The following is a 24,367-nucleotide window of genomic DNA, read 5'->3' on the forward strand; positions in this document are numbered from 1 at the left end:
CAATTCACAGACTCCAGCTTTCATCTAAAAAAAATGTGATTACAAGACATTCCACCTATTGATGTGGAGAACTGCAAGTCAGAATCTGAAATATTCATAATCCAGATGTTAAAAAAATGAAAAGATTTTGACATTTATTATTTTGGAAAGCTCTTGACTTCTGAATGAGCTGTGATTTTTAGAAGACCTGACTCATCATTTCTGAATGCTGGGGTTTGGCAGCCTTGTATCTATTTAGTAATACAAAGCCTTACTTGCAGCTTCCAATAAGAAACCTAATGGCATGATAAGACAGATTTTTATCTCGTTCAAGTCATTTCCAAATATCAGGAAATTTACTTAACAGCAAGACCTGTAAAAGCTGTGAAATGATTCCCTTGGGACGAGCAGAAATCTCACGACTGCACACTGCTGAGCGAACCAACAGCTCTCTTCTTTCTGGCCAGGATGGAGCGGATGACCCCAGACACATTTTCCCCTTCACTTCTCTTGGCTCTGGCTAACCAAGTCCTCATACTGCAGGCACTGAAGCCTATCTCCTATCCAGCCGGGGAAACAGCAACGTCTACAGAAGGAACACTCAGCTTCAGGCAAAAATACCGTTGGCAAACCATTTCACAGAATCACTGAGGTTGGAAAAGACCTCTAAGACCTAGTCCAGCCATCAACCTACCCCCACCATGCCCACTAACCACGTCCCTCAGTGCCACATCACCACAGATCCTGAACACCTCCAGGGACGGTGATTCCACCACTCCCTCTGCAGCTGTGCCACTGCATTAGCCCTCTTTCTGAGAAGAAATATTTCCTAATATCCAACCTGAACCCCTCCTGGTGCAACTTAATGCCATTAACTCCCATTTAGGACTTCACAAAGAGAAAGGAAGCTGTGCCAACCTCTGAGAATGTACACAAAACATCTTTATCCAGCAGTTAGAATTGAATTTTTTTACATTAAAATCCCTTAGGCACTTGGAGTATAGTGAGATTTTTTTCCCCACTGCCTATCAAGTAGTGGTATTAAAAATGATGGCTTTGGCAGCACAGCCAGTATGAGTAGATGCAAGATGATTTTAATCTATTCATTCTATACCATCTGCTTCTTACCCTCAACTTTCAAAGGCCTCGAATGAGATGTAGGCCATTGACTTTTATAGCTAAATTTCATCAACCTCTTTGAAAATGAAAGGATTGCGCAGAAGACAAATTTTGAGACATCAAAGGGACCTTCCCTTTTCATGCAAGCACTAAAAGCAGTGCAATGGCAACTAATTACAATTTGCTCCATTGCCAGTTTTCACACTGGAGCAAATACAAGCATTTTATGCTTTAAACCTTGCAACCTGTGTCTGCCAGCTTACGCTCCTGAAGCCAGAACCAAATTAATAGGCTAAAACCATCTTGCATTCACTCAGGCAAGCAATGAAGCCAGAAGAGCTGGCAGGCTAGCTCATGGAAAAGCTCTTTTTTCCCCCTTCCTGCTTTGTTTTAAAAATCAACATTTTTTACATATTCAACAGCAGTGTAAACATTAATTCAGCTTTTCCAAAAGCAGCTCTATCACACAGATACTTTTAAATGAGCCGATCTTCATCTGTGCTGCTGACAGAGTTTGGAGGGAGCGCGGTTGAAATGGCAGCTACTCGTAAAAGTACAGCAGAGCTCACGGATCCCGGCCAAATGTGGCTGACTCAAGATCTGCTGACTCGAGCGGCTGAAGTCATCACGTAAACAGGCAGGCAATGGAAGGGAAAAGCCACCCCGAATAGTGAAGCAAGATCCAGGTGAAATTGTGAAAATCAAAGGCATTATAGCAGAACATGAGACTTCTAGTCCCAACATGCTGTCCAGTGAGGTTACGGGTAGGGTGGAGTGACCCTGACGGCACTGGAAATCAATGAGAAGTGAAGCTGGGGAAGAACTTCCCTTTGATATTTCATCCCTGCCCCATCAAGTCAAAAACCTCTAGGCCAGAGCAGGCATTGGCTGGCCAGGGCGGGAGCTCTTCCTGCTCTGTAGGATGGCCTCAGATGCCATTTTACATCTTCCAGTGACCTACAAGCCTCAAGCTCGTGTGAATTTACACTTCACACAGATCACAACGGCACACCTACAGAAGCGTCCTAGTTTCCATTCCCCAAGCTTTCAGGATGGATTGGCTGGGATGGGATGTGTTATTCCAGCACAGTTCTCCAAAGGTGTATCCTCCACATGCTTTGTGCCATCTGTAGTATAAGCAGAGCTGCTTGGACTCTGTGGTTGTGGAGACAGGATCAAATGTTTTGATGCTGAAGACAACGTCAGCTCCTCCAAGAGGAATCAGTCCAGCAGGTTTCCTGAGCCCCAAGGAAAGCACAACCAACGAAAACCTGGGATGTCACCAACATGTTGGCAAGACCACCAGTCCCTTACTGTTCTCCTGCACTGATCTCCAAGGGAAGATGGCTCATTCATAATCCTCAGCAGAGAGTGAATCAAAAAACTGTCACAAAATTCGTAAAAGGCTGCATCAAAAGCTTTGGTGCTCCCAGTCTCAGTGGTCACATTTGCTACAACTGCCCCTGGGAAGCCAGCAATGCTGCAGTTAGTAATGCTGGGGCCACTTAGGGTCACATTTGCACCAAACACTATGCTTAACACACATGCCAGTGAGATGCCACAGTGACCCCTTCACGCAAATGCATTCATTCCTGTACCACTTCTTCCTATATGAGAAAGCAACTCAAGCTAGCTTGCACATCTGGCTCTTGGATTAGTTTTCTGGATATCCACTCTTCTTTCTTTCACACCCATCTGTCCTTCCTCCTCTCTTGCCCCGCTTTGATGAAGCCAGCTACCTACAGATCAGCAAGGGCCTGAGAGGCTGGCGGGATGCAATACAGCCAGAATATGTCCACGGAAGCAAGGAGACCAGAGGATGAAGCCATGTTCAGATTATAGAGAAAATACAGGAAATAAGGAGGGAGGTGTGGTACAATACACAAACACAAAGGCAAAAAAAGTCCAAAGGTAACAAAACCTATGCTGCACCTGCCATACAGTTCAGTGGAGGGTTTAGGGGTAGAAGTAAAAGGTAAAAGTAAGGAAAAGTAAACACCCTTTTAACAATAAGTTTGAAATTCTTCTTCTCCTGTAATTCATCAGCCCAAAAAGAGGTTATAATACTGACATAACAGCTTCAAGCCTAGCACAGAATGCAAAGTTGTACCACGGAGCTATAGGAAAATCAGTCAACTCTCAGAGGAGCAGGGAAATCACAGAAATATCTCAGTCTGACTTCTGTCTGGTTTTCACAAACAGCACTAAAAACCTGCCTCCATCTGCCTGGCAGAGGCTTGAGGATGCAATTGAAAAGAAGCGCCCCTGTGAGTAACAAGCCCTTAAATCTAAGCCAGACCAAGTCACCCTTTTCTCAGATAAGGCTTGTCATTCTCTTGGGAGAAAGTCTTTCTTTTACTTTACTTACTGGTCAGCAACTTTGAGGGATTTCTCAGCTTCACAGCTCCCATCACAATAATGCTACAAATTAGCAATACCACTTCGGATCAACATTTTAATGAGGCACTAAACCCACAAAAGGGGCTCTGTATAGCATAATTAAATAGAACAGGCCTAAATAAACAGTAAGGTTTTACTGGTTACATTATAGTTGAAAACAGCTGGGAGGCAAAGAATGGAGCATTGAAGATGCATGATGTAAAAAGGCATTTCACAGAATGCAACACTGAAACTTTTCATATCGCACAAACGGTAAAACACAACGAGCACATGACTTCCCTTTGATTTGGAAGAATCTGTGTGGGCACAGGGCACTTGGTTTTTTTCCTTCTGCCAGTTAGCACAATGAAATATTTCACTTGCAAACCCAAACAGCGGCAAAGAGAGTCATTTGTCCTTTGGAAAGAAATAAATACTTCAGAAACAGGTAAAGTCAGCAGGAATATCTGGTTCAATCAGGCCATGGGATGCTGGATCATGGCTCTCAAACGCTGGACAGTGCTGGACTCCACAAAACAGCCTTGCAAACAATCAGAATTCTTACAAATCTGTTTGGCTCAGAGCTGCAAGACACTTGTTTCGTGCTCATGTCAACTCCTCGAATTCGCTGCAAGCGATGACATTCAGGCTGAGCCAAATAGCTCAGCATCCAATTCTCCGTCTGCAGCAGCTATTTACAATATCACATTTGTTCCACCCTGTCAATATTTGATCCAAGAGCTGAATAAATCCCACAAACACAGGAAGGTTTCAATTTCACATTAAGGTAACGTCGACGGTGGTGCTTCTGCATCATGTAAAGTCAGTGCACTGTTACTCTTTGAGAATGAAACTTCTGGTAAACCTGGTTTTCATTTCATCCCCCCCAGTCCTCTAAGCAGCCCTTTCTCAGAATCGTAGCTATTGCTGCAGTTCTGGGCTTGTGAATGAAAAGTTTCTAAATTCATCCTGGTTTATCATTGGAAGAATTCCTTCTTCAATGGGAGTCAGAATGGGCTCCTCTTTTATAAAATCGGGATCAAAGTTGCTCACGTCATCTTTGGATTTCTGTCAAATGGAGAAGACAGAGGGAAGAGATGTCACAAGTATGCATCATCAGCTTGATACTCGCTTTGCATCTTTAGTCCAGTCTTTAGTGCAATAAACCATTACCTCAACAAAGCTTACAGAGATTTTTCTGGGTCTGTACTGGGAGCAGCTGAGTGCCCCTTAGAGCCTCTTACAGCGTAAAGCCTTTTAGAGTTTTTGCAGGCTTTTGACAGGCAAACCTCTCGCTGATTTAACTGATACTGCTGCTGAAGGGTTGCCTGCCTTGATGCAAAAGGACAGGGCACATAAATCAGTCCCTTTCCTCCAGTGTTAGCACAGATCAAGGCGTTCAAAATGGTCCATCAGCAGTGTTCCCAATTAGTGACTCCACACAGTTCTTCCTCATCTGCAGTGTCTCAGCTGGGCTTGCTGGGGGGTACACTCCTCTACATGCAGTCATTAAACTTACACGATAATGAATTATGAGGTAGCAGGAAGATGGCTTGACTCCAGGTGTTGGACTTCTAGCTTCACCAAAGTGGGACTGTTTACAGTGTACACACACAAATTGGGTTCGTGACACATTTTCACAAGACATATGTTTTCCTTGAATCCAGAACAAGATGTTTTATCAATTCCTAAGCCTAATGTTTCCAGATTTGGCCCAGATCGTGGATGCACTAAGGAGGATCCCTTCGTCTTTGATTAACATTAAAAACCAATCAAGTGGCTGATCCTGTACCGCTGCAGTTCCCCAGGATGCCTTATCCTGCACGCACTGAGCTCTGTGGAACAGGACCAAGCTGCCCACTGCCGTTAAGAGTTAGCAGTGTGACCCAGCATGAGATACAGCCAGCCTAGCCAAAAACTTCAAAGGCACTGAAGCCATAGAGAGTACCCTGGAAAGTCTCTCCATAGGGAAGATGAGAACATTAAAGAGCATCATTTTGGACATGTGGCACCACTGGCAAAATGGGCAGCACTGGTAGTGGAGCAGGTAGAATGAGGATTATTTACCCTGTTTTACATGTGGGCAAGGCAAAGGGTAGCTAGGTGCCTGACCTGCAGCACAAACTTGCCTCTTTTGGCACTGAGCTGACTTTGAAAATCCAGCATGGAGAGGAAAAGCAATCTGGACAACGTCATTTGTCCAACCAGCAGCCAAGCCAAGACCAGAGACCTCACCTCCTGCTTCCCAGACCAGAGCTTTCAAGTCAAGGCTGCATTTCCTCCTCCGCCTTTTGGATGTCACACCAATGAACCTGCTTTAAAACCCCAGAAGAGACAAAACAAAACCAGGCCCCTTTCTTTCCCCCACCCCTCCTTCCCACATACAATTCGGGGTCTGAATGGTGGCTCCATCTGGCGCTGGTTCAGCAGCTCCCAGTCCAGCTCTTTGAAGTAGGGGTGCCGCAGGATCGCGCTCTCACCACCCAATGCTGTGCTGCCCAGCCGCATGCTGGGGTTCTTCGTCATGAACTGCAAAACATAAAAGGGCTGTTTGTTTCCTCCTGCTGGCAGGGCCAAGGGAGAAAGACCTATTAGCGGTGGCACAAAAGCTTGTCCTCAGCTTTCCTGTTGAACCCAGTTGCTGGCCAGACTTCTCGATTTCATTGTACTGGAACTGCATGCAAGGAACTTGACTCATTCTCTAGAGGAAGAAATCTGGGTGTATTTCTCCCTGGTCTCTTATTATTTCAGTCAAAACCTTGGTAACCACAACAAGAAAAGAAAGTTGAAGTGCATCACTTGTAACGTTGTAGATGTTACACAGTGTCTGGGGTGTTATTTATTTCTGTATTAATTTCTGAGGAATACAAGCTCTCACTCAATGCTGTTCACCCACCAGCCAGGCTTTGGATGAGAGCCTGTCCTGAGCTGTGTCTTTTTCCTAAGCCTCAGCCCGCTGAAGTGCAGCCAGAAGCCTACGCTTTCCTTCCTGTCATCTTAGGAAACAGAAAAAAACAGAGGCACTGGCTTTCAGAGTTCCCAAAACTTTAAGCAGATGAATACTTACAGGTGACTGTCTCCTCCTCTCAATGGTGAAACTCCAGAAGAGGGCTTCCTTTTGTAATACACTTTACTACTAGCAAAAAGAAATCTGAAACTTCAGCCAAAGCGCCCTGATTTGCCCAAGGAGCAAAAGGAAAGCCATAGACCGTGCACACAGTGTGAGAGGGCATTGATGGCTGCCTTCGTTAGGTCCCAACAAGAATGATGAAGTGTGAGTGCTTCAGATATTTCTTAAGGGGAAGGGAAATATTGGGGGAGGAGAAGAATCCTTGCCCAAGGCAGGAAAAGAGCTAGTGTGCTTGTTAACTTAGGATTATAGTTCTTAAAAACTCAGTTACACACAATCTTTTCCTTCCCCTCAAGTACTTCTAATTCATAGGAGAAACCAGGTTATGTTTAAGCTGGGAAAATAGCTGCTTTTATTTGCCTATTGAAACAGCAACATAAAGCAAGCCCCACTCTGGTGGAGGTGTCCAGACGATTTCCTCGAAGATGAAAGAGCATTATGTTTAGCAAATAGCTGAACCAGCCAAACCAGACAATCGGTCACTGTTTCGGGAATGACCAAGTCTGCTGCATCTGGGCTGTGAGGAAATGAAAAGAAGGGGAGATGCAGCAAGAAGCCAACTTGTTTCTGACTGCAGGAGCTTTTCAGCAGGGACAAACTCTGCTAGGTCGAGAGGATGAAAAGTCTGGTCATTCCATGCCTACAGAGATGACAGAGAGAAGAAAGAAGACTGCCGGAGTACTCCCCAGGGCTCTGTCTGAGGGGGCCTTCAGAGCCAAAGATGAGGGGTATCTGCAGCTCAGAGACCTCACAGGACCCCAGAATCTGATAAGTTGGCACAAAATCCCAGCTCCAATGTGACCTCTCCCCATCCTGACACCTCTCAGGACAGGTACTGCCACTGCATTTCCTATGGCAGAGCTGTTTTCCACCATCCCACCCCAAACCATCAATACAAACACTGCTGAGAGCATCTAGGTTGTAAGAGCCATCACCAGGACAGGAGCAAACCAGCATGGCTCTCCCCAGCTGGGGTGTCCACATGCTGTCCTTGGATTCTTCACTCATGCAGTTTTTTCAAGGCCAAGCCAAAGGAACAATACAACTTCTATTTTTCCCTGACCCTTTCAACACATTTTTGTCCCTTCCTACCAACAGAAACCAAACACAATTTGCTTCCCACGGGACTCTGGCCCAAAATTTCTGTGTAATTCTGATCTCCAGACAATATTTTGGTTTCCAAACCAGAAATAGGTCCAACCAAAATGTCTCAAGAGACTTGGTTCAAACAAGCCTTTTCAAGTCTTTAACTAAATTTCTCTGGTTTGCAAAATATGCCAGAAATCTCCTGATAAGCCCATATTTCTCTAGAAATTCCCTGCCCAGATCTTTGTCCCCACAGATGGATATCTGCACCTCACTAGCTCTGATTTGCATTGCTGGAACATCTAGAAAGCTCAAACAAGATCAGAGCTTGCTGGTTCTGGGAGTGGTAATGACTGAAAGAGTCCAAAAGAAGAGTCAAAGAGGAGACAGAGAGTTGGGAATAAGGCCCATATCCCCTGGCTCCTGACCTACCACTGGCACCATTGTGCCAGGAAGCTTTTGCTAACCGTGTGTAAGGAAAAATCATGTAAGACTTCATCTCTGGAAAGTTAACATATTTTTCTCAGGTTCCCATTCGTGCTCAACTGTAAGAGACCAAAACCTAAACCAGACTGCTCATTCCCAGACCAGTTCAGGGCCCTGGGATATGAAAGTGTGTTTACATTCCTATTTGCTTGCTTTGTTCAAAATGATGCCAAAATTGCACCAAGCAAAGGCATCCGATGCAACAAGCAGAGAGCCAATGTAAATGCATTCCTTACTGCTTAAAACACCCCTTTTGTTAGGATAAGGATTAGCCAAGTGCCATTCCTTGAGGTGGGCTGTTTTGGGCTCTGAAAAAAAACAAAAACAAGAGTCAAAACAAAGACTGTTTAGAGCTGACCAGCTAGCTCTAGTTTGTGTGTTCAACCCGTGTATTGAGAAACCTCAGCTGACACCAAGCGTCAGGCAACTCTAGGCTCCATCTGCTCATGTCTGCTGCACAGAGAAGGCAGGAGGTGAGTGAACACTTCAAACTCACCCACTGCTGGAACACGTTCTCCTCACTGGCTGCTGAGAGTGATGCTGAGCTGCTGCAGAAACTCTCTGAATTAATCCTCACCACAAAAGCAGTAAGCTGATGGATGGGATACACAATCAAGCAGCACAATCCCTAGCCACCAGGCACATGCTCAGTGCTGCTGCCTCTCTTCATCTGTAAAAGCAAGGTGCTAGAGTGACCCACCAGCACCCAAAAGATTTTGGCAAGGTTTTTTAAACTCCCAATAGCTTCTCTCTCAGATAATGCAACCCTCTGAAGTGAGCTAATGGAGTGTACGTATATCATGCACTCTATAATGAGTATCAATGCAGCACGAAGAGGCTTCTCTTTCATGGGAGTCAACCTCTAACAATCTGCTTCAACAAAAGGGTGGGATATGATTTCAAAGGATGACCTCTTACTGTTAACCTCCAACCCTGATAAATGTACTGTACACTGTGCTGAGACCTCTTGACTGCATCTGTGCATGGGAACTGGCACTGCGAATGTTGCCTCCACAAGTCAGGACGTGAAACGCACTCCTGTCTCCAGGCAGCCACAGCTCCCTGTCAGATCACTCAGCCTGTGAATGTGCATATATGTCCACATCCAGCTGCTGTGACAAAAAACAGAGAACAGCCATTGCTGCTCTTCCCTTGCATGAAATGTCCTGGCGAATTTTGGAAGCAGCAGGCCTGCCTCAGCAACCTGGTGAAGGTTGGGCTGTCTTATCCGGGAAGCGACTCCAGTCCTTACCAGACAATCAAGCTGAAAATCAGATGTGCAAACCATGATTCCAACAGAAAGAACACTGCTTTTGTACCTGCTGTATTGTATAAGAGATATAAGTCAATAGATGGCATTATTGAAGTCAGTTTCCACAAGAACATACAGCTAACACACTCAAAGCCTACCTGAATTCACCAGAAATTACTGCACTGACAAAAAACTGGATGATGCACTTTGCATTATACGGGAGGTCAGAAAGAAAGAAGAATATAATGACCTCCCAAGGCTTAAAGTCCACAAACTCTTCTCTCTCTGTACCTGAGGCAGCACTGACATTTCTCTGCTGCAATAGGGCAGTATCTGAAGGCCTGTCTCAAAATGGTTCTGGTATCTGATGGCATTTAGAGCACAGCAAACAAAGAACTAGGGGTTTCTGAGGAGCTTAATGACAAGCTCAGCTTTCATCTCTGAAATAAGTACCTGGAGCCTGTACCCACAGCTCTGACCATATAAGCAGCACCTTTGAAGCAATCAGCAGAATGACAGGTAGTGCTGGGTGCTCAGAGCACAGATGCTGCCCTCTACACAAGGGCAGGCTGTGCAGGGGAAAGCTTTTTGGAAGTGCAGATCACCTTTACTGCATTCAGAAACAGTCAGGCTCTGGGGCTGGAAAAAGCCTTACAGAGTGTTGGCTGCTCCTGGCATCCACAGGAAGGCCAGGGTCAGTCTCCTGCTTTACAGCTAGGCTCAGGTTGGGTAGTCCTAAGTTTCCTTCCAAGTACAATTCTCCAGTGTTTTTGCAGGTGGTGAAAGATGTTCTGCAGAAAGTTTTCCATGGCAAAATGTAATCTCCCAGTGTTTATTATCTCTAATTTTGCATGATTACCCAAAATCCATAATGAATGTCACCCTCTGGTATGCTAAGCCCAATGAAGAAACACAGAAAAGTCCAACAGCAACACCAACAAAGCAAACTAGCAACGTTCCTTAGCAAAAAGAAACACGTCATCACCGAAGATCAGAAGGCCTCCCAGCAAAATCAATAGTAGGTCAACCAACTTGAACTTGGCCACCAGGCCTTGGCTATGATCACATCCAGCCACGGGCAGTGCAAAGAGCACCCCTGGGCTGGGTCCCTAAGGGCAGACTGGAGCAGGGCTCTCACTGACCTCAGCCAACCTTTCAGTAACAGCGCAGCCAAATCCAGCAGCAGGAAAGAGCCAAAAACATGACTTCATGAAGCCATTTGAAAAACATTTACTGAAAGAAAACGCAGCAAGTCACGACAAGAAGTGAAGAGGTGGAGATCAGCCCCTGTGTGTGAAGTTACAAGGAAAAAATGCAGAAGCAGCAGCGCCAAGCAGTGGGAAAAATCTGCGTCAGCCCTGGGAGCTCAGCCCATGGCAGGTGAGGGAGTGCGGCGGGGCACAGGGCCCCACATTGCTGGGACCATGCTGGGAAGGGTTGCAGTCCCCCAGCTGCAGGACAGGGCTGTACTGTGCTTCACCAGCACTGCCCACGTGCTGTGCTGCAGCTCCCGTCTCAAGAGGCAGCAGCGTGTGTAAATGAGTGCAATGGTTGGAGGTCTGTGAGGGGATGCCTGTACAAGGCAGATGTTTGTAGGTGCTCATTTCCTAGTTTACAGGTTCCCCCTCTCAATAGTGACATTCTGATAGGTTTCTGGGTAATTCATTTGAGTGCTATTTGCATCAGGATAATTCATGCTGTGAGTAATGTTACGGTGAATAGATTCCATGAAGTTCCATCATGTTCTAGGAAAGCAGCAACAAACCCAGACTCCTCCACGGAAGAAACGCTCCAGGAATACAATCATTCCTTTCACACTGTCAGCCATCTGGAAGAGGAGTCCATTGTTATTTCTTGTGTTGAAGAACATCTTGGATGTGCCAGCTCCCCCCAGCACTCTGTTGCACTTGGCAGAGTGCATTCACCTTGAAAGAGAAAGCACTGCCCCCAAGCAACACATCTGTTAAATGCAAGCCCACAATATTCCCCATCTTGCAGACTGGCAGGACAGAACCAGAGGAACTCCTGCTTTGCTTTGCTGAGCCCAGGGCAGCCTGCCATGGGTATGAGAGCAGATCTTCAGTCCCACCTCCTCACCACAACTGCTTCCATTTGCCTCAAAATCTTCTTTACAGAACTACAGAATCGCAGAACCACAGAAAGGCTTGGGTTGGAAGGGATCATGAAGATCATCTAGTTCCAATCCCCTGATGCAGGCAGGGTTGCCAACTACTACATCAGGCAGCAGCCCAGGGCCTCATCCGTGGCCTTGGGCCCCTCCAGGGATGGGGCACCCACAGCTCTGGGCAGCAGTGCCAGTGCCTCACTGCCCTCAGACTGAAAAACTTCCCCTAAAACTCCCCTCTTTTGGTTCAAAACCACCACTCCTCATCCTATCACTATCCACCTGTGTAAAAGTAGATTTTTAGTTGATTTCTTCAGGATTGTGCATATGCAATCATCAATCCCGAGCTGTTAGAAGCGAGAGAGATTTGCCAGTTCGTGACATTAACTCTTCCTGCCTGCTGGTGCTCCTCGTGTTGCTATCCAAGTGCAGACCAGCAGCAGAGAAGGTTAAGGCCCCACAGTCTCCCCTCTAGTAATGAGGGACAGCGGGGAGATTGCGAGATACTGAACATGCTCGTGTTCATTAGGACTCATATGCTGAACTAACAGGGCAGAAATTAACTCGAAAGGAAATAAGATTTCTCAAAGATCCATTTGATCTCAGACAAAAGGGAATCGTTACATAAATAGAGCAATTACTCTAATTAAGGCTTCTCTCCATGAATCTCCTGACGGAAGGCTGCAGTTGCTGAAAACAGTTTGGTTGTCCATTATGTAAGGCAAACAGGCCTGCAGTCTGAGGTTTCACTACCCCTCATCCACCTCTAACAAAGAGAAGAAAGATGGCTCTATGCCTCCAGTTGTCAAAGTCTGTCTTATTTTTAACGACTGGAAGTCAAAAGGCTTTAGTATAGCAGGGAGACTTTTTTATTTCTTCTTTTATTCTTAAATGAAATGCTGCTCTTTTGAGCCAGCTTTGCACTTTGCTCTCTTGGGCAAGGCTCCTACCGCCCTCCATTGCTGTCATACCACAGTCTGGTCCCACTGACCACTCTTGAGTGCTGCCTCAATTTTACACCGAGGATTTGCTCCGACAGCAGCCACTAATGGCCATGTAACATTTCAGCTTCCCCCCCCCGCACACAGCAGGATCGATTGCTAAAAGCCATGACTTGCACCACTGCAATCCACTGCAAGCTGGGATACATGTGCATGTGGCACCATGACCCCATCCCGGGGTCCTGGTGACAGAACTGTGAGCAGGTGAAATCCTCCAGTGCTAAACAGGTCTGGTGAGCACAGTGCCAGGCTGCAGCACAAGACTGCCCTGAGAGCATTTTCAAGGGGAAGTGAAGGAAGAGATAAAGACAGAATGAGAAGTCTCAGTTATTTCCCTCTCCAGATAAAAAAGGAATGGGAAGGGAGGTAAAAATCAATTGTCAGCCTTGCTCCTAAATGAACTAAGGCAGACAGAGCACCTCACATATGGGACGGACGCACCTGGCTCCACATTTCCTGGAGGTTCAACTTTGCTCACTATCATTAAGTGAGACTAGGGCCAAAAATAATCATGCTTGAATAGTTACACACTTTGTTGCTGTGTTGAAATCTGCCTCCCTGCCTCCTCCCACCCTATTTAACTCATCCACACTAACGCAGAATGAAAAGGCCACAAACATTAGACGCAGGAGCTTTATACTGGGCTCTGATGATAGCTAGTGATTTTAGACACTCCTGACTTTGGTACTCACCTAATAAATAATACAGAGAAATTAACTTTAGTCATCGGATTATTTAACACAAGTTTGAGTCAAGATGTCACTCTATCAACCTGTGTTTTGAGAACGAATGGGCACAGCCCAGCTCCCACAGCCCAGCTCCCACACGGGTCACCCGCCGCATGGGCTGCTTGGAGCTTCGATATCAAGCTGCTGTTGTTAAAGTGCCCCAGTTGGATTATGGATACACCATGGGGATACGCAGGTCAATGACTAAATCAATACATCAATCAGGGTAACACAAACGTGCAGAGGGAATGAGCAGCGCGCTCATTAACGGACAGGGGCACGATCCCACTCTCCTTTTAACCAGCTCTAAGATCTCCCTAGGGTTCCACGGGAAAACAATTAATCCTTTTCTGATAGTCTTGTCAAGAGGAGCCGGGAATTTATTACACAACTCTGGGTGGCCTATTTACATAGGGTCAAGTACAAAGGGGACTGAAGTGCCCTAGACAAACCTGTAAATGCCAATTAGGAAGAAAGAAAAAAAAAAATTACAGGAAAATACTTCAAAGGAGCACTTTCATGGTGGTTATATTTCAATTCTTCTAATTTCAAAGTTCCTGAAAAGACACAGTGGGTCAGAAAGGTCAACGCTGGGAGGACGAGTGGACAGAAAGACCTACAGCCCTGAACAACTGGGACAATTGGAGATTTACAGCCCCGAGGGGAGCGCTGAGACCCCCCAGTTGGATGCACTGGCTCTCCATGGGCAGAGATGGCCCCAGCCGCAAGGAAGTGGTTATTCCCATGTCCAGGTGGCAGCCGGGTTCTCAAGGGAGCTCTCGTCCCTTCCCCAAGATTACCTTATAATGAACTCCACCAAAACACTCTTGAGGGTCTATAATCACTGTGTTTATCTGTGGCAGAGCTGAGCAGTCAGCCCAGGCCACAACTTTTAGGCTTGGCCACAGAAATTGCCTCTTCCTATGCACCGAGAGCAAGCAGAAAAAAAGAAAAAGTGGAAAGTTGGCACAATGAATGCGCTTCACTTTTTTTTTTTCTTTCTAAATCTCTGGCAGGAAAGAGAAGGATGAATCATAATTGCCACAACAATAGGCAGGGTTAGGAGCTTTTGTTGTGGAGCAAATCAGAGCCTGCATGCTGTGGGCTTAAATAAGAAGCCAATTTCAGCCTATTGAGAAAGGAAAGGTAAAAGATCTGATGACAACTTCAAGATGAATTTGGCATTGGCAGGCTATACGAGGATGGCATTAGCTTTCCTTCACAGTGAATTATTCAGAAGCATGAGGCTATTACTGCAGGGAAGAGGAACACATCGGAAAGGAGTGTGATCAATCAACAGAAGAGATTAAGATCACTGGGGAATGCTGATTGCTTTTTAAGAATTACATGGCAAAGGGACAGGACATTATAGTAATGGAGATGCCAGCTCAGGCAAAAGATGTAAGACTCGGCTCTGTCACTTAACCACACCGCATGTTTATTGCATAAATGGTTCAGACAAGAGGCCGTTTAAAGCTGCAGAATTCCTTCTTGCTTGGGAAACAACCGGCTCCAGGGTCCTGCTTTTCCTGCAGAGGCTCCAGAGCCAACCAGGAAATGCAAGATGAAAGCATTTTAGAAAACAAAACAAAGAAAAAATGTTTACACAGATCCGGCATAGAGTTTCAGAGAGATTCAAATATCTGCCCGAGTGTGACAGCCAAAGCTTAATCAAACTGTGAAAGGGATTTATGGAGCCGGCCAGCTCTGAAGGGATGCCAAGGAGAATAATTTATTGGAATATTTGAAGGCATTTTTAATATCTGCCTCTGTTAGCCGTCTCCTTGGCTCTGAGGATAAAGCAGTGAGCCCATCTCACTCCCTCTTTGATTTCAGTGGGTCCACCACTGTGTTGTTCCTTTTCCTTTTAATCTTTGTTTAAAAAACACTCCCAGCATCTGGTTCATTCAAAACCAGGTTCATTCTGACTATTCCAGCACTGCATGTGGAACAGATTATGTGCATTTTTCTGTCTGCTTGAAAGAGCCCAGCTCAGATCTGCAGGATGCAAGTGCAAAGAGGAGCCAAACTGACTGCCCAGGGCTGAGGGAAAAGGTGAGGCAGAAAGGCAGTGGGAAGCACATATGTATGGTGCTTGGATGTGCCAGGCCAGCTACAGTAAAGGTGCTCTGAGTCATGCATCGTTTACTGCAGCATGCAGGGAGGATTCAGGCATCTACCGTGATGTCTGAGCTGATGACAGCTCCTACTAGTTCTGACTTCCCAGCATCCAAGTGTGCTGGACTGCAAGCAAGCACAGCGAATGAAGTGAAGGACCATCTCCTAAGAACAGTTCAGAAGACCTCATCCTCTGTATTGATGTTCAGGGAGCAGCTGTGGAGAGCAGGCAGCTTGGAGCATGCACATCTCTTCACTCAGATGTCTAAAAACCAGCTCTTTCTTTCCACTCTTCTGTCACTGCAGGCTGTTTGCTTAGATTATGTTAAAATCTGCCTCTAAGACTTCCTGCTGCAAGAACCCTGGCCTCTCCCTTCTCTCCACATTAATGACATTTTCAAGTTACTTACAGGCTTGGGGCCAGTCTGGTTAAGCAAGTGCTCACCAACCAGAAAACCTTCCTGAAAACAAGCTAAAGCACACACAAAAGGGACGCTCACCAAGACTTTGGGTGCTCATAATGTTATCTCCTCACCATGCAGTTCACTCCTCCTGTACCTCAGCTCAGTCCTCACTTTGCTTTCTGCTGCCGTGCTCGTGTGGAGTGCCCTGGGGGTATTTGTTTTCCTTCTCCCCAGTCTTTCCTCTCAGCCTGTTACAGTAAGCTATTGTAGCACAGCCCAGCTCTCCAAGGGCTCTGCTGGAGCAGTTATCCTGCCTTCAGCCAGACTGACCTGCCCTGTGCTCTGGGCATGTGGGTTAACTGAAGCTCCTAAGAATTACTTTACAACAGCGGGAGATCATTATCCTCAATCTGCACTCTCCACGGACTGGTGGATTTAACTCTTACACAAAAATAATAGTAAATAACATTTATATCTCATTCGGAGTCACCACTTACAACTGTACTGAAACAAAGACAAACATTGCTCATTTTCATTGGAAGAAGGGAAAGTGAATACAGAACATTTAGTTTTTCCTTGCCCTGCGCTACTTGCAGATTTAGGGAAGAATAAAACTGTAATGTACCCACACTTTTTCTACTGTTATTTAACATCTTTCTATATATGAATATAAAAAAAAACCCCAACCATCACAAAGCACTTCTACAATTGACTACCCATGCTCCCTAAGTCGACCTCTTGTTTTAAGGCAGAATTTGGCCCCATTTCCAGCAATATGCATGCTTCACCCTCCCCAGCTGGAGAGAACTTGCCTCTGGAGCCACACACAAACGACTGCACACTTGCCACCAGCACTACATTGTGGGAAATTCTCCTGTGGCCCTGCCTGCTCTGACATTAAGTGACAGTGGGACCGAAGGCAGCCTTGTATTCACTTCTCTGGGCACCAAAGGAATAACAAACTCCTACAGGAAGTTTTGAGCGGCTTTTTTAACTAGCAAGCTGAACGTTGGCCGAGTGGTTGAGAAAGGGCCCCAATACTTCTTTCCCACTGAAAATTAAGTGACTTGGTGCCATCTGCACTGCAACATTCCTGAGCGGCTTTTTTGCTCTCCAGAGAAAGCTGTGTGTGCTGCCTCCTAGGAGAGAGGGCTGAGTTACACTGCCAATGAGCTCGTGGCATGGAATACTGCTCTAAGTACTAGCTGCACAAGCAAGCTAAAAGAGCTAAGGAACTCACAGAAATCATTGAGTTTCTTGTCTTTGGTCTGTCATGGGCTCACAGAAATGGGACAAGAGGCTTTTCCTTTTAGATCAGGCTTCAAGGCTGTCTGGAAGCCATGGGGTTGGATTTAAAGTGTGGCGCAATCATAGAATCACAGAATCATCAGGGTTGGAAAAGACATCCTCCAAGTCCGACCCAGCCCAACCCCACCATGCCCTCTGCTCACATCCCTCAGTGCCACATCTCCGTGGTTCTGGAACACCTCCTGGGAGGGTGACCCCACCATTCCCTGGGCAGCCGTGCCACTGCACCACCACTCTTGCTGAGAAGAAATGTTTCCTAACATTCAACCACTTCCCCTCCTGCTGCTCCCACACAATCTCGCTCCTGGCTGCTGATGAAATCCAGGCACAAAATCCCAAGTCCCTTGCGCTCCAAAAACCAAAAATGTATCCATAACAGTTCGGCTCAGAGCTGGACCTGGCTTCAGCTGACCCACAGAGCATCATTATCTCCAGATCTGAGCTTGAAGCACTAATTCACAGATGGTACAGCCCCTTGATGTTAACTTAGCAACAGAAACGGAATTTGAAGCTAGAGCAAAGCCTAATGGAGCGTGGGGTGGGTGTTCACACCTCAGTAGTGTCAGAGTTCACAGAATGCCACAAGAGCCAGAGGGGGGAACTGAACCCAATGGCCCAAAGCAGCAGAGACTGCACTAAACCAGAGCACTTCCCTTTTGACTCAGCATCACTTCCAGGCTATTATTCTCTAGAAAAACAGATGAACTTCAGTTTTGCTTTTGCATCCTTTTCACTGTATTGCTGGTGTCATGTCTTCCCTGAGACATGGATCAGGGTTGCTTCCTCAACTGAAGTCACTAATCCTTCCATCTCTCCCAATCCTTACAGTAATGCTCATCGTGCTAATCCTCCTGCATCAGTGCTACCTGAGCCAGACTACCAAAACCACAGCCTCTGCATCTTCCTCTTCTCTTGCCTGATGTTTATTTTTCACAAGAAAATCACTCAGGGGAATCACTCTTTTTGCTTAACTCTGGTGGTGCTTTCTCCAAAGCACCAGCTGGAGGGCAAACAAGCATCAGTCTGACTTGGGTCCCCAAGAACAAGTCCCCCAGCCACGTGCCAGAGCCTCACTTTAAGAAGCAATATTTCAGCTAGACCAGAAGCACTTGAGAGCTGACATTATGACTGGAGGTTAGTACACAAATGCTAAGAGACAACCTCAGCTTCACTGAACCCAGCTACGACAGGTTCAGAAACTCAGGGTGCAAAAGGCAGAGCACTGTTAACACTTCCCCAGGGAGATACTGCTTTCTAACCTGTGCTGTCACTTGGATTGGAGAGCAAAAACACCAAGTCGCAAATCCTCATCCAAATTTCCAAACCTTTTGGCCAGTCACTGCTATCTCAGAGGATTTGTCCGCGGAGTAACTCAATAGACTTTGTCCTCCTCTCCTCATCTGACACCAAAGAAAATCCCTGCAACTTTCCCTGTGAATTTACTTCCCATTACCCACTTTTGGGCTCCAGTTCTCACTGGAAGGTCCCTTCCTTCCCCCACCCAAACAAGCCTGCCTGTTATAAACACAGCGTGACTGCACTGCATTTGAAAAAGTCATACGTGAAGCAAGTGAAACACGCAGCCAAAATATCACTCTGCTTATGGGAAACAAGAGGGTTGTATTTCATTTTGCAATTCACTCAGCTTAATCCCCAAGCCTCCAGCTGCCTGGAAAGCCACTTTCTTTGCTCCAGCACTTCTTGCTAATAACAATTCACAAATTCAAAACGTCAATGTGCTGTAAGAAAGCAAATCCCAGCTGCACTTTCACCGTAAAAGACACGGTCCAGCAGTCTCTGCTCCCTGCCTGCTCACAAAGTTTCTCTTTCACAGCCTCTTCGTCATCAAACACTGGTGATTACTTCACTGATAGCAGAGTATGTGAAAGAGTTTCTTTTACAGGCACAGATCGCGTAGCAGTAGGGCCAGTGCTCCTCTGGCATACATTTCTGCTATGGGGAGAGATACGGAAAAATAGAATTTTTGAGGGAGAGGGCAAGAAAGGATTGTAATCAAAGCAAAACTTCTATTCAGACTGAGGTAAAGTGGTCTAAATCCATTCAGCAGCAATTTTCTTTTTCTGCAGATCCTTCCTGCCCACAAGCAAATCCATGCCCAATTGGACTTGCTTGACCAAGAAGCAGAAGACCTCAGTTCATGTTCACTCTGCCTGATTTGAATCCGTTACTCCCTAAATTTCCCAGTGACTCACTCCAGTCATGCAAGGTACTGTACACATATGGGGTTTGGGATTTCCCAGTTCCCTGCTCTGGGAGTACTGATTCCATCCAAATCCTGCTCCTGTACACGTTTAGCTCTACCCTGCTTCCAGCACTTCAATGACAGTATCAAGGACAAAAAAAAAAACCCAAACCATTACAGATAAATAGATAAAGAAAACTTCTTTTAGAGCCCAAATCTTTCTGATTTGAATTCTAAGCATGGTCTCAGGGCACTGAGGCTGTTTTTGTTTTCCTTGGTACTGGTGCTCAAAAACACACCAGTAACACCCACATCTCTAAATGAGGGCCTAAGAACATATCTTGGTCATTATCAGGAAACTGCAAAGATGAACAGTGTGCAATCTTCAGAAATCAGGTGGTTTCTGATGAGGGGAAATTGGTGACACACAATTATGGTAAATGAAAGCAAAACGAAACAACTGCATCCACGAAACAGGTCCTAAAACCTATTATCCTTGTTTATAATGAAGCTCTTCAAGAAAGCAGGCTGATCAAGTGCTTTCTAAACCTACACACACACATTTGTAGAGAACCTCTTAGTACCTACACCTAATCGCATCTTCCTGGCAGGGGAATTTGATTTTAGTTGCAGAGCTTTGTACCACTCAAGAGCTAAGTGAATTTTCACTTGTTCTGCTCAAGGTTATAGGCCAGAATTTTCAGTGAGGAGATAATCCAATTATTGAGGCTATTAAGGCCTTAGCCTGCAACATAAGAGACCCTGGGTTTAATTCCCTGCTCTTCCATAGACCTCCCATGCCATGTAATTGCTTATTATCATTTCTGCCACCGCAGCAGTTCAGTGCTCTGATTTTCCTTACTTTTAATATCGTGGGTTAGAAAGCACTGCCACAGCTGTAAATCAGGCAGCTCTCATTCACTTTCTTTTGAGATAAACAACACAACAGTGATTAGAAAGTGCTCACATAGTAATGACAATGCTGTACCTACAAAAATAATATCAACATCAGAAGACTACAATAAGCAATTCTCCTTAAAGATTCTGGCTGCCAGATTAAAGCCCTGACAAAATCAAACTCTCCTTTGAATGGTTCTTTAAATATTTAATTTCTCCATTAAATTGAGAATTTAATGAGTCAGCACTCCACACGTTACTATAAAATGCCATTTTATCCAATTATTTCTTTGACCTTCTATTACCATTTAGTAGTACCAAGCCTTGAATACAGCTGCGTTCGCAGTGCTTTGCAAGGAAAGGACATACTCTGATCCTTCTCTTGCACGAAGTGTGCTTAGAAATATGAAGAGATGTGATCATGGGCAAGAACAAGTAGCAGAATAGCCAAGTTAGGGCTCGTGACTCCTAGGTTAATGCCTTTGTCATTGATTCATGACAAAGTCAGGGATCTCCAGTACACTAGGCACTGTTTGTACATGCAGAGTCTGACATCTAAAAAATCTTCCTTCTCACATCACAGGCAAATATGTGAGACACAGGATAAGAGAGATCCTGGGAAAATTCATGTAACAATAACTAAGTATAGTCTGCAACTGCTCTCCTCGAACAGTTTGCTGTACAGACCCTCCCTTTTTTCCCCCAAAAACAAAAATCAGAACCTTATGTACACGGGTAGGCAGTGGTCTCCAGGGGAAAGCTGATAGTATCAACAGTAAGAACAAAGGATTATCAGGAAGTCTTCACTTCACTAACACTTGAGTCACACCGAAATCACAAAATCAGTGAATGGCTTGGGCTGGAATCGACCTTCAGGACCATCTAGTTCTAGTCTCTCACTTGGACATGGACACCTTTCACCAGACCAGGCTGCTCAATGCCCCCATCCAACCTGGCCCTGAGCACTTTGAGAGATGGGGCAGACACAGCTTTGTTGGACGCGCTGTGCCAGGGTCTCACCACCCTCACAGTGAAGAATTTCTTTCTCATATCTCATCTAAACCTACTTTTTTTAGTTTAAAACTGCTACTCCTTGTCCTATCATACAGTCACTGCTGGTAATACTGTATATACCTGCTACTTCTGTTCTGGAAGATAACCATACATTGTAAATCATTAAGCCAGCAAGAGAATGCCCAGAAAGGCAGATAAGTACACACTTTGCTTGCCAAGCTGGCTGCTGGACTGTATAAAGGACATAACTATGAAAGCATAGTGAAGTGTGGCAGGATATTCTTTTTTAGTTTATCTTTCAGCCCAAGATAAAAAAGGGCCAGGGTCAGGGAAACCGCGATTTCTGAGCGCCCATCCTCCAGATCTGTTTCTTTTGGCTAGGTTTAGTCTGAAGAAAGCCAGGACAGAATGAAGACAGCAAAGGGAACTCACCGCTTTGAGGATTGCCACTGCGTCCTGCTGGAGCCATGATGGATAGACAACTTCATCGTTCAGAATGGCCTCAAAGAGGTCGTCTTCATTCTCCGCCTCGAAGGGCGCGTGGCCACACAGCATCTCATACAGCAGCACACCCATGGCCCACCAGTCAACATCGGGGCCATACAGCATCTCTTGTAGAATCTGGAAAGGGGACGAGAATGACATGTCACCCCTACAGGTTCCTAAACTGAGCCAGAGAGGAAAAGACATTTGGAAACATTGCAGAAGTTCTTGCTGTGCCCTAACGGTTCTCTCTGCTATGCTGGCTGGATGTCCACATGAACTTCTAACTGGGAACCCCTTGATCTGCATTAAGGTACATCGGCTCTATTAAATGACTGAACTAGCCTGGCTGCTCACTGGGTCAACAATATCTTAGAAATGATGCTAGAGTTTATCAGGAGGAAAAAAGACATTTCAGCTAAACTATCTGAGCCTCAGAGGTGGCAGAGCAGCCATTTGCATGAGCTGATACTGCCCTTTCCTTGCCCCTGGGAATGAGATGCTTGCACAGCTCCAACAGCAGCACTTTCAGCTGGAGTGGGGAAGGAGCATGAGTGTGTGAGAAATGCACAAACACCAACCACAAACAAAAATTCATTTGTTTTGAAAGGAGGATCTGAAACCCTGTCAAAACATCTGTCAGCATCTGGAGGGCAGATGTCCCTTAAAGAGCTGTTTATTAATTTTGTAGTGAGGTTGGTGAACAACAGGGAAGGGGATAAGTTAGAAAAAGGAAGTGAGAAATGAGGGAGAATGGGATGTCCTTTCAAATCAAGCTGGGCCAAGATCTGTATGTGCCTCTTCCTCAAGAGTTTTTGCAGTTGTAGCTCCACTACCTCACCTTTGCTTAAGAAAAAGATATGGTTACCTTGGTGCCTCATGTTTTGCTTGCACCAGGGACCAGTAACAGAAGCATGCATCTAGTAGGAAACCATGCACCCTGCAGCCAAATAAGATCTAACTAAAGACACCAGAGAGCAGACCAGCTGCTCGAAACTGACATTTCATGGCCAAATGAAGATTCCTCATACCTCTGGAGCAATATAGTCTGGTGTACCGCAGAAGGTAGCTGTGGTAATGCCATCATGAATGCCCTCCTTGCACATTCCGAAGTCTGCCAGCTTGCAGTGTCCCTCATGGTCCAGCAGCACATTGTCCAGCTTCAAGTCCCTGCAACGAGACAAGTTGCTACGTGCTTGGAGCAGCCCCAGCACAACTGGAGGCAGCATCCCAGGCCCCAGAAGCTTAACTTGTAAACTGGACAAACCTCATCGTCATTAAGAATAAAATAGAAGTAAAATGAACAAAAGTCACGCAGGAGGGGTCTTCTTTTGATGCATCTCTTACAAAAGGGAGGGAGGAACGAACACTTTTCTGCCAAACTGCATTTAACACGGGTAGGTGCCACACATGTTTGCCCACATGGCTTTCCAAACACACCACAGGCCTGACCAGCAGAGTTCCTGCTCGCTCACATCTGAGGCTCAGAGGAACAGAGGTTGCCAGAGCTGTCGAATTGGGTAATGATGCCGTGATGCAGCAAAACGCCATACAGGTGACACGCTGTGATTTGGCAAAGCACCGTGCTGGGGGAGCACATCCTCTCAGCTCCTGATGGTGTAGCTCCCAAACTTCCCTGCATGGAGGCAAACTTGACTGATAAACCCCACCCACAAATACTTGTCGTCTTTAAAGTCTTCCCAGCGGCTCCCCTTCCAGCAGCTAATGCAATCAACTATTTCCCTCCATAGTGCTCGTTAGGGCAGGGGCATCCTTGTTTCATACCTGTTCCCTGCCATGAAAGTCCTGGAGCCAAATGCCATCAGTGAACAAGCTGCAGAAAGGCACATTTTCCAATACATCACTTGTAACTGCCAGGAAGCACCTCATCAAAAATAAGGCTGCCAAAACGACAAAGTCTTCAGGAAGCTTATCAGGGAGAATGCCTTAGGGAATAGCCTGCAGTCATAAGCATCGTCAGGAACAAGACCAGAAAGTACAGGTCATCTGCAGACTTAGGCAATGCCTTCCTAAAAATACATACTAGCTCTTGGCACCTCTGCTTCTCAGCTGTCAGACAGGCTCTAGGCACCATCACAGATGGAGAAAAGCAACTATGATGGGAGTGCAAATAGGTCACATTTTTTTTTCTTCACAGTTTGGAGAAAATCTGCATCAATGAGTGTCCAAAAACATCCTGGTAGTTGAGCATACTAAAATAAAAGTTTATGCTGCTTCCTGCACAAGATGCATTTAAACATCTCCAATACAGAATGAATTTCCAGGTCACAGCTCACTCACAGTAACTACCTCAGCTGAGGCTACCCTTGACCAAGAGTTCTGCACAGCCTTCACAGAAGCTCTGAGACAGGGAAGTGTCAATATTTTACTGACATGGATGACAGGCTTATGGGCCTAGACAAAGCCCATTTCAAACTCATTTGGGTGCCCAGATCGAAACAAAAAAATCTAATTGTTTGAGGGTCTCAGGGCCCCTTTTTATGAAATCCATGCTGGAAATCTAATCAATTTTGACCTCTGATTAGACATCTATTTTCCTGGAAAGGAAGAGCAACGAGGAGAGTGGAACACAGGTGGCATTCCATACCAATGTGAAGATCTGTGAGAGAGCTGAAATCTGAACCAGCTTGCTCA

General features: G+C 45.7%; 1 protein-coding gene across 2 annotated transcripts in view; it reads right to left on the reverse strand.

Moving 5' to 3' along the window:
* PRKCH (protein kinase C eta) overlaps positions 1-24,367 on the reverse strand; it is a 131,450-nt gene that overhangs the window by 20,337 nt on the left and 86,746 nt on the right. Inside the window, exons 11-14 of one of the 2 annotated variants that reach the window (XM_052696102.1) lie at positions 22,744-22,882; positions 21,662-21,850; positions 5,863-6,006; positions 3,540-4,545 (exon numbers count right to left, since the gene is read on the reverse strand). In XM_052696102.1, the coding sequence (XP_052552062.1) occupies positions 4,399-4,545; positions 5,863-6,006; positions 21,662-21,850; positions 22,744-22,882 (619 nt within the window). In that variant the 3' untranslated portion in view covers positions 3,540-4,398. Of the gene's footprint in view, positions 1-3,539; positions 4,546-5,862; positions 6,007-21,661; positions 21,851-22,743; positions 22,883-24,367 lie in introns of those variants that run through there. The other variant, XM_052696103.1, reaches the window with a different exon arrangement.

Source organism: Tympanuchus pallidicinctus, unplaced genomic scaffold (assembly GCF_026119805.1).
Source record: "Tympanuchus pallidicinctus isolate F22 unplaced genomic scaffold, pur_lepc_1.0 scaffold3, whole genome shotgun sequence".
Taxonomy (NCBI): domain Eukaryota; kingdom Metazoa; phylum Chordata; class Aves; order Galliformes; family Phasianidae; genus Tympanuchus; species Tympanuchus pallidicinctus.